At 39.7% G+C, this 13995-nt stretch overlaps 3 protein-coding genes and 2 non-coding genes across 5 annotated transcripts; 3 read left to right on the top strand and 2 right to left on the bottom strand.

Annotated features, from left to right (window-relative positions):
• Positions 1-1453: 1453 nt before the first annotated feature.
• Positions 1454-3625, bottom strand: LOC132257606 (zinc finger protein 892-like). Its single transcript, XM_059754584.1, has 6 exons — positions 3393-3625; positions 3254-3325; positions 2350-3183; positions 2103-2295; positions 1694-1908; positions 1454-1635 (listed from the first exon to the last, which is right to left on the bottom strand). The coding sequence occupies exons 1-6, from the start codon at positions 3564-3566 to the stop codon at positions 1489-1491; spliced, it is 1635 nt and encodes a 544-aa protein (XP_059610567.1). The 5' UTR covers positions 3567-3625; the 3' UTR covers positions 1454-1488.
• On the top strand, positions 1991-2063 carry Trnav-cac (transfer RNA valine (anticodon CAC)). The gene has a single exon. It is a non-coding gene; the product is annotated as a tRNA-Val (tRNA).
• A 244-nt stretch (positions 3626-3869) lies between the features above and the next one.
• Positions 3870-3942, bottom strand: Trnav-cac (transfer RNA valine (anticodon CAC)). Its single transcript has one exon. It is a non-coding gene; the product is annotated as a tRNA-Val (tRNA).
• Positions 3943-6116: 2174 nt separating this feature from the next.
• On the top strand, positions 6117-11889 carry LOC132257938 (facilitated trehalose transporter Tret1-like). Its single transcript, XM_059755007.1, has 5 exons — positions 6117-7023; positions 8002-8270; positions 10011-10811; positions 10880-11215; positions 11279-11889. The coding sequence occupies exons 1-5, from the start codon at positions 7016-7018 to the stop codon at positions 11473-11475; spliced, it is 1611 nt and encodes a 536-aa protein (XP_059610990.1). The 5' UTR covers positions 6117-7015; the 3' UTR covers positions 11476-11889.
• A 110-nt stretch (positions 11890-11999) lies between these two features.
• On the top strand, positions 12000-13673 carry LOC132257940 (putative fatty acyl-CoA reductase CG5065). Its single transcript, XM_059755008.1, has 2 exons — positions 12000-12798; positions 12863-13673. The coding sequence occupies exons 1-2, from the start codon at positions 12044-12046 to the stop codon at positions 13650-13652; spliced, it is 1545 nt and encodes a 514-aa protein (XP_059610991.1). The 5' UTR covers positions 12000-12043; the 3' UTR covers positions 13653-13673.
• The last annotated feature ends 322 nt before the right edge of the window (positions 13674-13995 follow it).

The raw sequence follows: 13995 nt of genomic DNA, 5'->3' as shown, positions 1-13995 counted from the left end.
GAATAATTAAAATACGCCAAGACAAATCCCACATATCACTTGTTCTGCATAGAAATGCTTCCATGGCAGATCCCATAAATTATTTAAAACACTTAGGAGAATCTGATATCTTCCACGCATTATCTTTAATAACTTTTGAACATAAAAGTTGGGATCATTTATGCAGATTTATCTTGTTTGTTAATCAGATTGAACGAAAGTGAAAAGACGCTTATATTTGTATTGTCTTCTCATTAACTGCAAAGGCAAAAAATCCAAACAAATCTCAAAAGAAGCTTATCCTATTCAGAATGTGTGTAAAGTAGTACCATAATATAACATAAAAGGCCCTTTGCAGAACTTTTGCGGTGAAATAAATTAAAATCACCAACACTCACAGTTGAGAAAAAGCACATTAGACTGAATTTTCATATCGCATACATTATCATAATGTCCGCAAAGAACATGATGTGAGAGCGCCAACATAATAATATGTCATCTGTTTAAATTACTTAATATAACTTGCGATTTCGTGCACACACACGCGAAGTAGACTTACAGTTTGTACTTGTCATGACCAGCCACTGAAAGCTCGCATTCCTCGCGTAGAAAAAATAAGCTGGAGAGTTGCGATAAAAAATTGTTATCATTAAAACGGAAATTTAATTAAACATGAAAATAATGAATGACTGTGCCCCCGAGCGCGCATATTCTCCCCTTATATAGGATGTTTATTGAATTCCAGACGGATTCTATACACATAACTCACATACTATGTAGGTATTGGCCTTGTGAGAATGGATTTACAACGAGTCACCCTAATTCGCTTTTTACGGGTTCATTTTCTTCCCTAAATTATAGACATAGAGAAAAGGCATTTGAGAGATTAGATTTTTTTTTCGTTGTTAATGAACTAAAGTTTATTTACATCTCCATTCTAAAACTTTTCTTACTTCCACAGTGGACCACAAAGTGAAGATTACAGGACATCTAAATGTCTAGTGCTGTATATTAATCAAAAGTATGAAAGCACACTTCCTGGAGCGAAAGAGTGGAAGAGAAAAAGGTGTGCAAAAACCTTATTGTCTACATAAGAAATTTCCCTCATGAATAATAATAATGGCCATTAAGGAATGCTCATGCTCTCTTCATTGGGCAAATATTGTGAGAAAGGGTTGAAATTGCCAAGGGAGGGCGAAATATAGCGTCAAATACAATTTGAAATGGCTTTCGAATTAAGAATATGAGAGAAGGCGGAAGACCCGAAGAAGGGAAGCAGATAATTTTCTGAAACTTTCAACTAATTGCCTTAATTATGGCCAACCGTGAATGAGGCGAAACCTCAAGAAATTTCACCAGTTCTATGCCAATTAATGACTGTCTCTGGGGAGAATAATAACAGCCAAAATGTCACTTCTTCAACTCAGCTCAACTATAAGTTATCAGTAGATTAAAGCAAATTTATTCTTGTAAGAAATCTTTATTGTGCTTTGGAGGTAGTGAGATTATCTATGCTGGCAATTCTTTGTGAATTGTACCGATGTGTCGCTTCAGGGCACTCTTGTCCACGAACTCCTTTCCGCACGTCTCGCAGGGAAAAGTTCTGCCAGCGTGAACAAGCAGATGACGACTCAATCCAGAAGCGTGGTAGAAGGACTGCAAAATGCCTGTGATTATTTACACTCTTCCCCACTTCAACGAGTGACTAACAAACCTTTGGACAAAGGAAGCATTTGTGCAGCTCAACAACAGGATTTTCTGTGTGTTTTCTATTGATGTGCTGCCGCAGGATTTCCTTTTGTGTGAATTGCTTGTCGCAGTGGTGACATTTGAAGGGTTTGTCACCGGAATGTACAACCACGTGTCGCTTGAGGATCTCCTTCTGGACGAACTTCCTGCCGCAAATGTTGCACATGAAAGGCTTCTCACCTAAAGTTCACAAAATTCAATTCAAATTCAGAGAAGAAGAGCAAAAACTGCGTGAATGATCTTAATCATGGTAAGCTTTCAAGTTTTCGTAGTGTAGTGGTTATCACGTGTGCTTCACACGCACAAGGCCCCCGGTTCGATCCCGGGCGAAAACAGTCTCTTTTTTGCCGAATGCAGAGCTTTTTTTTACTCACCTGTGTGGATCCTTTCGTGCCTCATCCGACTGCTGTTGCTGGGAAACCACTTCTCGCAGAAGGTGCAGGAGAATCCTTTGCGCTGTCTGTGAGACATCTCGTGATTCTTCAGGGATTTCTCACGCGAGAACGTCTTTGGGCACATTGAGCAGCTAAAAATGAGCAGATCTCCTTTCTCATCGCAGTATTTGGTCTGAAAATGCATGCAATTAAACCGCGAAATTGCATTAAATTAATTTCTGTGTACCGTCTTCTCCACTTCTGCCTCTTCCTCCAATTCCAGATAAATGTACTTCTCATCGTCAATCTCCAGCTCTATATTTTGTGTCTGCTTGGAATCTCTCGTCTGTGATCCGCTGGATTCCTCAATTTGTGCTTCCTCATTGTCAACAGGCTCCATTGCAAGACTCTCGTCGTCCTCTCTTTCCTCGAGATACTCAAACTCCTCACCCTCATCAAGTTCATCTTCTTTAGTTATATCATCGGTGTAGAGAATCTCCATCACCTCATTGTCCTCCTCTTTCTCCTCAACTGTATTCTCCACAGGGGATTCTTCTGGCTCTCTCGACTCCTCGTACTCTCCCTCGGATAGTACAGAAACTGTGTAGTCCTCGTCAGATTGGCAAGAATCCTCCTTCAGGCTGCTCTGCATGATAATCTCAACTTCCATTTCATCCTTCACCTCTGTGGGCTTCTTTGAGATTCTGTAGACTTTTCCTTTACTCTCCGACATTTCAGCCACTTTCTTCTCATCCTTCTCCTTCTGCCTGAGTGTTGAGACAATTTGTCTCATGGCAGTTTCCTGGATTTTCTGCTTCTCCTCACGGTAGATTCTCAACTTCTCCTCTTGCAAGAGATTCTTCATTTCCTCATCATAGTTTCTCGTCATTTCCTCTTTGGCAATTTTCAAATTCTCATCCAAGGCATGTTTCTGCCGGTCATTGAACTCTTCCAGTGCTTTTGAGTATTCTTCGTCCTCCTCATCATCAGACAGATCATCGATGCTCTTCACTTTCCCAGCATTCTCCAGCCGCAAGAATCTTCGATACTTGGCATCAGAGCTTTTGCACTTCCTTCGAAACTGAAGCAAAAACAACAATATCAATAACATAAGATCCGGATATGCAAGAAAAGCCACAAAGAAAACTCACAGCGTAAAACAAACTCAGCAATTCACTGCAAGACGCGCATATTTTTCTCGGTAAGGCGTCCTCTGAAGTGATCTAACCGGCAAAAATAATAACACAGTAAGCTGAAGATGATGGCCTATCAGAAACAATGCTACTTTACCTCCAGAGATGTGCAAGCCATGATCCGGACGCACAGCGATGTTTTGCCATCAGCAGCAAAAATATCTGTCATTTGACAGTCACTACTTGTGGTCAAGCACAGCCGACAGAGAGCCTCCTTGGGCACATTCTTGGCCCTATTGCCACTCCCGCGGTAAGTCTTAGCAGATTTCATTGATCAGCCAATGTTTAATTTCAAAACAAACTCATTGAAACCGAACTATTTTATCAACCAAATCTGTGACTCTGCGTTGCTGTTTTAACTCTGACGGCAATGGCGTCTCACATGATCCTAGCGCCGCCTGAGAAGCGACAGCTGAAACTCAAGCGAAAACTTTCTTTTGAGTATAAATTTTCGTTACAGCAAAAAAATAGTAGTAAGATGTGTTCTGCTGAATTTCGCAGATGAAGTATTGATAAATATTATGAATGGGAGTTTTTCAAAAGGTGAAAGCAACGCAGAAAAAGCAAAAGAGACTGTTTTCGCCCGGGATCGAACCGGGGGCCTTGTGCGTGTGAAGCACACGTGATAACCACTACACTACGAAAACTTGATGACTAATTTGGTCAATTTCGTAGTGCATCGGCGGTCAATAAATCGTAGAATAAAAGTTGTTGAATCAATTGTTTACATTCAACATAATAAAATATTATGTGTTCTAATGAAAACTATATTTATTTATAAATTGTCAGGTGCGCAAATCTGGTTTATCTAAATTTACACACTAAAAATAAGTAAAGATCCTCTAAATTTCCCAACTCTTTTTAATGGAATAGCGGAGTTTATTAATAGAAGGCAATAAAGTGGTCATATGGAGCACGAGTCACATGCACATGGTTATCAGCTGATGTTTATTCAAGCATTATATATAAAATATTGCTTATGTACTGTCAAGAAGAAACCTCTTCTTCAATTCTTCGGTTTTCTTATTTACTCTTAAGGCGTTGATCTTTCCTGTCATATCTAATGGTTGACCACAATTTTTACAAACTGTCTATCGAACAAGCAACTTCTTCGATTAATTGGCATAATCAGCTCGTGGATCTGAATCGACTCACAAGGACAGTAATTACTGCAGCTGCTTTATAAGAGTCGATTACATTCATTACGGACAAGCTGATGTCTCTCGAAAATAGACATGCCTAATATTTGCTCTCATGAATTACATCTTCAAGCTGAAGTGATAATAATGTGCGAGTAAATAAACTCAATTCCACAAGATGCATTCCCAATTGGATATCAATTTGTAAATTGAATATTACATCTTATTGATACTGGCCGTTGATTAAATCAATAAACGGGTCAATTGATGATCTCGATCTGGTTCCATCAAGTGTTGAAATGCATTTGTATTCATTCCAAATCAGTACGCGCGCGCGGTCTTGCAGTGGCTCTCCTTTGATGAGACATACTTCGAACAGTTAACAACAATGCCAGAAAACATTGCTATGAGTCCTGTCAATATCTAATATTAGTGGCAAATATTTAGCATGAAAAAGCCTGGTGTTTATGAAAAATCGGCAGTTACAATTCATATGTCAATATTTAACTGGCAAATTAGGTTCTCGGTATTTGAGTAAAACAGAGAAAGATTCTCTCTCTCTCTGGAGATATTGGATCAAAAAACATGCATCATGTGGATAGAATTAGCTCAGTAAACAAATTGTTTTTCAGAATATTTGCCCACACGCTGACAACTTTGTTGGCTTTGCTGATAAAAGAAGAACGAGTCTTGATCGCTTTTGGTACACTTTTAATCAATGGCTCGAGATAATCAATCTCGATGACACGGCCTTCGGTCTCCTATCCGTGGTTCACAATCCAGGGCGGCCCTCAACTCTTAATAGCCAATAATCGTATGCTTATCGACGTTATTTTTACTGTGATAAAAGCTCATTGCTCTAAGCACATCTATAGGCTCAGCAGTAAAGGTCATAGTCGTAGTTTCGCATCGCGCAGCTCTCTCAGGTGCCCATCAATCATGCTACAGCTATTTTACGTATGAAACTACGATGTAAATTCATTTGTTTAATTAAAAACTCAGAAATAACGTCTCTCAAATAAGACTACCACATTTGAGGAAGAGGAGAGATGTAAAAATTCTCGCGATTATTATATCAGCAGGACAATATGAAGCACATGATCTGAGTTATCACAAGTCATTATTTTAATAATACTGTAAAATGTCAAAGTGTATGACAGAAATTCTTCACAGTCACGTGCAGTGATTGTACTTCTGACGAAATGTGAAACAAGGAAACCATAAAGAGTATATTGAAGGAATAAACCAAAACATCCGCATAATGAATATGCGTATTTTACAAAAATTTCCCGTGACTTTTCATTATCAAATTTAAATAAAATATATATAGCGAAAGATGGGGGCAATTTCTTACTTAAAAATCCCCTTTCTTATGTCCAAAATTTTACTGAAGAAATAAATAAACGCCATTGAAATAAATAAATAGAATTTTTTATTAGTAAAATCAAATATGCGTTCATTGCTTATTTTTCGAAAAAATATTTATATTTTCCCTTTTACTGTTTTATTTGCTTTCACACAGACAAATAGTTTTGACTGTAAAATTTTCCAATAAGACCTAAGAAAATGAAATTCAAATAATATCTCTGAAGCAAGACGATAAGACTTGTGTATTGTAATTCTGCTGAAAAGGTACAATTTTGCAGGAAAAGGAATAAAATCGTGCTGCTGCCCGAGAAGCTTCGCCTTTCCCCAGTGTCTGTTGGATTTATTTATGAACACGCATTCTCAGGACTTTCACTCCCCTTTGACGGGTTTTCCTATCAGCCAGACTGACGTGATCTCTTGATGTAAGCGAGTTGTTTTCTGGCGATTCTGTATCCAACTTCCTCGAAATCGCACGCGTGACCAAATATTAATTTCAAATTATGGATCATCCCATAACCAAGTTAGCAGATTACAATACACCGACGAGTGGCCACTCGATTTAGAGTCAATATGTGTGATAACCAATTAGTGTGTCTAGAATAAACGACATGTTTTTCCTTACACTGAATTTACAACCTTTATCAGCACAAGAGCGTGTTGGCAGTGTCAGCTGGTGATTGTGGTCGTAATAAGCACTCGTTTCTGGCGCTCGTCTCTCTTCATATTTATAATCTCTTCTGCAGCCCGAGACATTCAGTTAGTCGTTGACCGTTCGATGGGCCGGTAAAGCGAACTGTAGTGCGAAAAAGTCCTGCGTCCTTCACACATATCGACAGGAACACCCTCGAGTTGTGCATTGCGATTTGTGGTGGGAAAGCGTAGTCAAATGTGCACCTCTTCGAGCTTACCTTTGGAGCTCGACTGGCTAAATTTACATGCATTTCACTAGAATGCACAAACAAACCGTAAAAGACACTCCGTGAGTTGATGTGCGTCGAGTCACATTTGCCCAAAATAAATCACATATAAATAATATGCACAAGCTGAGCAGAGACGTTTAAGAGTGAAAAACTCATGAATTTGCGATAGGAAAACTACTGTGATACAAGCGGAACAACAAAACAAGATAAACATATAAATTCCTCAATCTTCTCCCCCCTTAAAATAAACACACAAAGGCTCAAATCCTTTATAGAAAAAAAGATACTCTACCATGACTGGGTAAGTGTTCATAAAGCAATTGAAATATTTCCTACGTGTCACGATAAGTTTCTTTATGGGAGAAGAGACAGTAAAATAACTTGACATGCTGCGGAAAAAGGGAAATCCATAAAATGCTCTATTTCTCTATTGGAGTGTTGTATTGAATTGAGAGCGTGTTATCAGTATTTGTGGCACTTTTTCCCCTGATACTAAATCGCTCTGCGTCTTAATCATTGTTCAAATGGTGAATGCCATCAAATAGACTGTGTGCTCTTTTTCTATCTTCGCATTATTGTTCAGCCTGAGAGGAAAGTGATTTATTATTTCGATATTTCGTATTTGCAAAATTTTCCTCTTCACATTGTGGCGAGATAATGAGATGCTTAATTCACAATCTTCGGCAGTGCTAAGCGGTTGGATGTAAAAATAAATATCCTTGTCGTGGGCCAATTTGCCTCTATATATAGGCAGTGTGTGCAGATAAACAATAGCTTCGAAGCTCGTGTGCTTTTGCATTGGGCAATCAATAGTGATTGTCTTGTATTTTTGTGATCGACGAGGCACTTTTCTTCTTCGCATTTTCATGCGACAGCTTGTCTAGTGATAAGACTTCTGTACATGTGACTTCACAAGTAAACACACGAAGGTAGTTCGTGAAGTGAAATTGAAAATATATTCAGATGAATTGTGGGGCAGTGGGGCAAGTTGCCAGATAGTCTGATTGAGAGTTGCATAATTGACTCCTTTGATGCCTCTCGACGCATAATATTGCACATATGCTTCTGGTGATTGATCTCAATGTTCGCACACTTGCGCGCGCCTCCCATAAAGAAATTAAATCATCATCACGTCGTTTGGCGTGTATTCGTACGAAAATTGATAAGACACATTATCTCCCCAGCGGAGTGAAATGCGGTCGTAACGAATACATTGACGTCAAGGGCTTCTGCTGGGGAATTAATTGATGATTTTAATAGAGTTAATTGGACTTTCTAGGCAGGAGACCTCAGCATTGGTAAACAATGACAAATCGGCCAATATTGTGGTCACAAAGAATGGATACACAAATGGAAATGCCTCGGCGGCGGAGTCACAGACAAAGCAGGACAGAGGGAAGCCAATGAGACAAATTCTGGCAGCCTTTGTAGGCAATATTGGCACAATCAACACAGGATTCGCGTTTGGATTCAGTGCTGTTGTCATACCGCAACTCAAGGCGCCGGATTCTATATTGCCAATTGACGAGAGTCAAGCTTCCTGGGTTGGTGAGTATCGAATTCACATAAGTAAGTCATCTGTTGTCAAGTCCATGGTCACCATTGTGTGCATCATAAAGTGCGCGAGGACGTTTTGGGGGGGCGAAAAACAGAAAATGAAGAGTGATAATGAATTTCGCAAAGTGTTGATCTCCAAGTGAGATTTTCACTTGATTAGGAGGAAATTCACTTGTCTTACAGCCATCGCGATTGTATCAGCAACTGGGGACACCTTTGCAGCTGATACAGAGCATATCAAACTGCTGTAAAAACAAATTGTGATTGCTCAAGATTACCATTAACACGCCATTAGAGGTGGAATTCCACTAATTGTACAAGTGATCTGGCGTTGAGTGTTTTGTGCCTTTATCAGTTCGGTAAATCTCACTTTATAAGATATCAGCGCGAAGAATTGATAATTCTCTGTGATAAAGGTAGTAATTAAAATCGTAAATTGGGTAAATTGTCATATTAAAGTGGTGATTTTTATTTATGACTCGGACTTTCTGCTCTTGTTGTGTCTCTGATAAAGCTCTGAAAATCGAGAGTGAAGCATCAAATAGCATTTGTGATAAAGGAGAAAAAAACAAAGACCGATTGCGTTATCAGGAAAGTCATATAAGATGGCAATCAAAATTGGAACATTCACTTGGGCTACGCGCGTAAATAAAGCATCACAAGATTAAAGCGTGATATCTGAACAATGTTGAACAGCCAATGTATAATCCTTTGCTTCTCACCACTGATATTTTTCACGCGGATTTCTCGGCGAGGAAAAAAACAACAAATAAACTCATTTCCACGTATTTTACAAATAAAGAACGCATGTTGTTCAAAAACTTCTTAGCATCAGTTTGAGATTTAACAATATCAACAAAAGTGCAGTAAATATTTTGAGACGCGCGCTCTCTTCGTGATGATTTGTCACGGGAGAGTTTTGCTGTGAACTTTACTCGCACTGTGTGTCATCGCGGAGTTTTTGGACGGGCGCCAAAGTTGTGAAGACTAAAGGGGATGCGCCGAAAACCGCCACGCGAAGTGTGTTTACATGCTCCCATTTAGAATGAATATATGAGAATACCCGACTTTATCATTACAATTTCACTCCCAATCATGCTATTTTCGCGAATTTTTCCTCTCTTCTTTCCACAATAAACAGATCTAATTTTTAACCTTACCCCACTTGTCTGCCATATCCACTTGTGTAGATACAGATGTTGATTGATATGTAGAGCACTCGCGTGTAATCTGCGAAATCATGTGCTGCCAGAAGTTCTCCTTATGGAATATCGTCTGCATTGTTAGTCTGTTCAACCCACATTTCATGTTGGCAAAAGGGATCAGAGCTTTGCCAAAATCACATTAGCGCACCAACATTAATTATAGTTACAAACTTGCAAGTTGATTGAGATAAATATTGCATTATTACATTCAGCAAGATTGTAACGTTCAACGAAAGAAATTAAAGTTTCAAATGGCTTAGAATGACAAATGACTTTCTCACGATAGCGTATTGAGCAAAGTTGTAAGAGCTTTGTCTGAGAATAAGTGGACGAAAGACTTTTCCTTGAAAATTGCCGGAAGACAATAATTTAGCTGTTTATCGTAGAAAAAACCAAGAGATTTCACACAAAATTATTGTTATGACTTTCATTTTGACAATCTTGTTCCTTATTTACATTCCTGTATTTTGTCAGTTGAATGTGTAGGCTTTCTCAGATGTTTCATTTCTTGTCTTCATGCTTTCAGCTTCTCTATCGTCTGCCAGCACGCCAATAGGATGCATTTTGAGTGGATATCTGATGGACAATTGGGGAAGGAAGAAGACTCTCATCGTGACAGAAGTGCCTTTAATACTCGGATGGCTGCTAATCGCCTTCGCAACGAACATCTACATGATCTACATTGGGAGACTTCTGGTTGGCCTGGGCAGCGGAATGGTCGGAGCTCCGGCTCGGGTTTACACGTCCGAAGTCACGCAGCCCCACTTGAGGGGAATGCTGACCGCCCTGGCGTCCATCGGCATCAGTTTGGGCGTGCTGATTCAGTACACACTCGGATCGTTTGTCACATGGCAAATCCTGGCGGGAATCTCAACTGTTGTGCCAATCACGGCACTCGGGCTCATGATCTTCATGCCAGAGACGCCGAACTTCCTGATTGTGAAGCAAAAGCCGGACAAAGCGACCAAGAGTTTGGCTAAATTGCGCGGTTCCACGTATGATGTCGAGCGCGAAGTGGGTCAATTGCAGAGTTTTGCCAATAAAAACCACACGAATGTCAAGATGACGCCGAAAGAAACTCTGGCCGCCATCATGAGTCCATCAGCACTGAAACCGTTTGGCATTCTGGTTCTGTACTTCATGATGTATCAATTCAGCGGCGTGAACACAATCACATTCTACGCGGTGGAAATCTTCCAGGATTCGGGCACGAAGATGGACAAGAACATGTGCACCATTATTCTCGGCGTTGTTCGGCTGGTTTTCACGATCATTGCATGCATTGCACTGAGAAAATGCGGACGACGTCCACTCACATTCATTTCCGGTGAGTTTATTGGCGATTAATTGCTCTTGAAGATTATCTTATGTGTTTTTTTTTTATTTTCTCAACAGGAATTGGCTGTGGCGTGAGCATGATCGGTCTTGGAGTTTATTTATACTACAAATATCAGTGGGATCATTCGGAGCCGCCAATTGAGCCTGTCAATACTTGGTTCCCAGTCGCATGCATCTTCGTTTTCACCATCACATGCACTCTTGGCTTCCTCGTTGTACCGTGGGTGATGATTGGCGAGCTGTATCCGCAGAAAGTTCGCGGAATCATTGGCGGCATGACAACTTGCTCAGCTCACGTGTTTGTCTTCATAGTCGTAAAGACTTATCCGTTTCTGTCATCTGTACTTTATCAACACGGCACTTTCATGCTGTACGGCTGTATATCTCTTCTAGGTGAGTAAACTTTTATGAGCCTTGCGAAGAAATTGACTAAAGCCACTTCATCTCAATTGTTAGGATGCATATTCTTCTACAAGTGTCTCCCCGAGACGAAAGGAAAGAGTCTTCAGGAGATTGAGGACTACTTCTCAGGCAGAATTCAGACACTGAAGACGAAGAAAGGCGCTTCGGCCTTACCAAATTACGACACCAACCTTAACAATACAAAACCACCGATCATTTCAGTGGAGAAAGATAAGTTGTTGCCTTCGTGAGAATGCCTTTGAAGGAATGCTTATTCAGTAATTACCAGTTTAGATTCAATTTAGAAGTGATATTATGAAAATGCGTTGATTCGCAGTTAGTTTTTATAACAATTAAACACTTAAGTAGCTAAAGAAAAGAAATTGAAATTTGTAAAAGAAAAATACCTCAAGAGTAAACAACAAATCAAAGTAATGTTAAATTATATATTTTGTGATAAGTTAAACTATAGAGTGATGTTTAGATAGATTGTCGTTGTAACGAAAGAACAGTATTTTTGATATTTGTAAGCTTTAGTACTGTTTTGTATACCACGAAACAAAGTGTTGCGGAACGAAAGGAAAATATAAAACCAATTACAACTGATTAAATTCAATGTCTCTGCACTCTAATGGATTCACCTCATCAACTTCACTTCACCGTTCAAGTTATGACATGACAAATTTATAATTAGATTCATGGACAACACCAATTATACGCAAATTAATTCAAAGATGTAAGTTTAAAAGGCCTGCAATCAGCACCGTTTAGCCAGTTCGTCAGTGAATTGTGTGAAAATAGCAATAATTTCCCCCGAAAATGGATTACAGTGCATTTGAGTCGTTTGACGTGAGGATCAGTGAATTCTTTCGCGATCGCGAGGTGTTTTTAACCGGCGGCACGGGAACAGTTGGCAAGGCGCTCATTGAGAAACTTTTCTACTCGTGTCCGCACGTGGGGAAGATTTTCATGCTGATTCGGCCAAAGAAGGGCATCAGCATTCACGAGCGCTTGGCAAAGTTCACATCTGACCCAATCTTCAAGCGTATTCGTGAAAAGGATGAGAATTTACTGAAGAAACTCGTGGCAATTAATGGCGATTGCAAGGAATTGAACTTAGGACTGAGTGATGATGACAAGGAATTGATGGGAAATGTTTCAGTGGTGTTTCACGCTGCGGCCAGCATTCGATTTGATGATCCTCTGCAAGATGCAATCTTGTTGAATACCAGAGGAACGCGAGAAGTGTTAGAGTTTGCAAAAAACCTGAAGAAATTGTGTGTGTTTGTGCACATTTCGACAACTTACTGCATTCGTCCTGACCTGTTCGATGTTGAGGAGAAGCTTTATCCGATGAAAGCTGACTGGAAGGAGTCAATAAGGATTGCTGAAAATGTGGATAAGGAAGAAATGGAAATCGTGGCACCGTTTTACATGGATTTCTTCCCTAATTCTTACACCTTTACGAAGGGATTAGCTGAGCAACTCATCGAATCGTACAAGGATAAGCTTCCTGTCGTCATATTTCGGCCGTCTATTGTGACACCGTCTTTGAGAGAACCTTTTCCTGGATGGTAAATAACTTTCGCGTTTTCTTCTTTTCTATTTCTATAATCTCCTGTTTTCTGCGTAACTCAGGCATGATTTTATCAACGGTCCCATCGCCTATACTCTTCCGGGCAGTCTCGGAATTACGCATGTTGCCATCGGCAGAAAGTCAACATTGTGCGACTACACTCCGCTGGACATCGTTGTAAGATCCTTGATAGTCACTTCGTACGTTCACGGCATGAAGTACGAAAGACACAAGCGATTGCCGAAAGTGGAGGTCTACAACTGCGCCGCGGGATTGGAAATGGCCATGAGCATCCGGGATTTGATGAAGTACGCAATGGGCGTTCTGGCTGTCTGGCCAGTTGACCAGGCAATCTGGGTATCTCGAGCGATTCTCACAGATTCGATAATTCTGTTCAAAGTTCTGACTATCCTCATGCATTTTCTGCCCGTTTTGATGCTTGATTTCCTTGCAATGATCCTGAGAAGGAAGAGAAGACTTCTTCCAGTTATGCGCACAATTGCCTACGCGACGTGCAAATTGCAGTTCTATCTCTGCAACACGTGGAATTTCAACAATTCAAAATGCTTCTCATTGGCCAAATATGTTACAAAGGAAGATCAGGAGGAGTTTCTATTCGACTACTATCCTGAATATCCACCGGAACGATATCTCTTCCTGTGCGCGATAGGAAATAGGCGATATTTGCTCAAGCAAAGCGACGACAATCTTCCCTATGCCAGAAGAAGATTTCGCCTGATTCAAATTGGAGACTATATTTTCTTGGCACTGTTTTATGCGTCGCTCTACAAATTTTTCATCCACGAATATGTCTCTGAATTTTATGGTAATTTGTGTAATTTGTACAAATGAGGTTAATAAAGTTATTAAAGTGGTGAAAATCAAAATGTTTTTTTCCTAATGAAATATTTTTGTTGAAACGATCAAGGGAAAAAATACTTCAAATTCTCAATCTGGAAGTTGAACTAATTGTGAAAGATTGGAAAACTAAAAAGCTCAAAACCAAAAGCACGTTTGAAGCACTTTTGCCTACTCAAAGGCTAAAACTTGTGCGTCGAAACAGAAATTCGTTATTTCCTCAAGGTGGAGATAAAATTCTGCTTTTTTCCACGCAATTTATACAAAAAATATTTGCCAAAGCAGTAATATTTGTCTTATTAATTATTCCAATAACCTTATCACTGTTGCAATAGAA

Source organism: Phlebotomus argentipes, unplaced genomic scaffold, assembly GCF_947086385.1.
Source record: "Phlebotomus argentipes unplaced genomic scaffold, Phlebotomus argentipes genome assembly scaffold_4, whole genome shotgun sequence".
NCBI lineage: Eukaryota > Metazoa > Arthropoda > Insecta > Diptera > Psychodidae > Phlebotomus > Phlebotomus argentipes.
This window is presented reverse-complemented; position numbering and strand designations above follow the sequence as displayed.

Coding starts and splice junctions, on each gene's coding strand:
- LOC132257606 (XM_059754584.1), bottom strand. CDS start 3,566: ATGAAATCTGCTAAGACTTACCGCGGGAGTGGCAATAGGGCCAAGAAT. Junction 2,296..2,349: donor AGGCAGAAGTGGAGAAGACG/GTACACAGAAAT, acceptor ATGCATTTTCAG/ACCAAATACTGCGATGAGAA. Junction 1,636..1,693: donor AATGCTTCCTTTGTCCAAAG/GTTTGTTAGTCA, acceptor GGCATTTTGCAG/TCCTTCTACCACGCTTCTGG.
- LOC132257938 (XM_059755007.1), top strand. Junction 8,271..10,010: donor GAGTCAAGCTTCCTGGGTTG/GTGAGTATCGAA, acceptor TCATGCTTTCAG/CTTCTCTATCGTCTGCCAGC. Junction 11,216..11,278: donor CGGCTGTATATCTCTTCTAG/GTGAGTAAACTT, acceptor CTCAATTGTTAG/GATGCATATTCTTCTACAAG.
- LOC132257940 (XM_059755008.1), top strand. CDS start 12,044: ATGGATTACAGTGCATTTGAGTCGTTTGACGTGAGGATCAGTGAATTC. Junction 12,799..12,862: donor AGAGAACCTTTTCCTGGATG/GTAAATAACTTT, acceptor TGCGTAACTCAG/GCATGATTTTATCAACGGTC.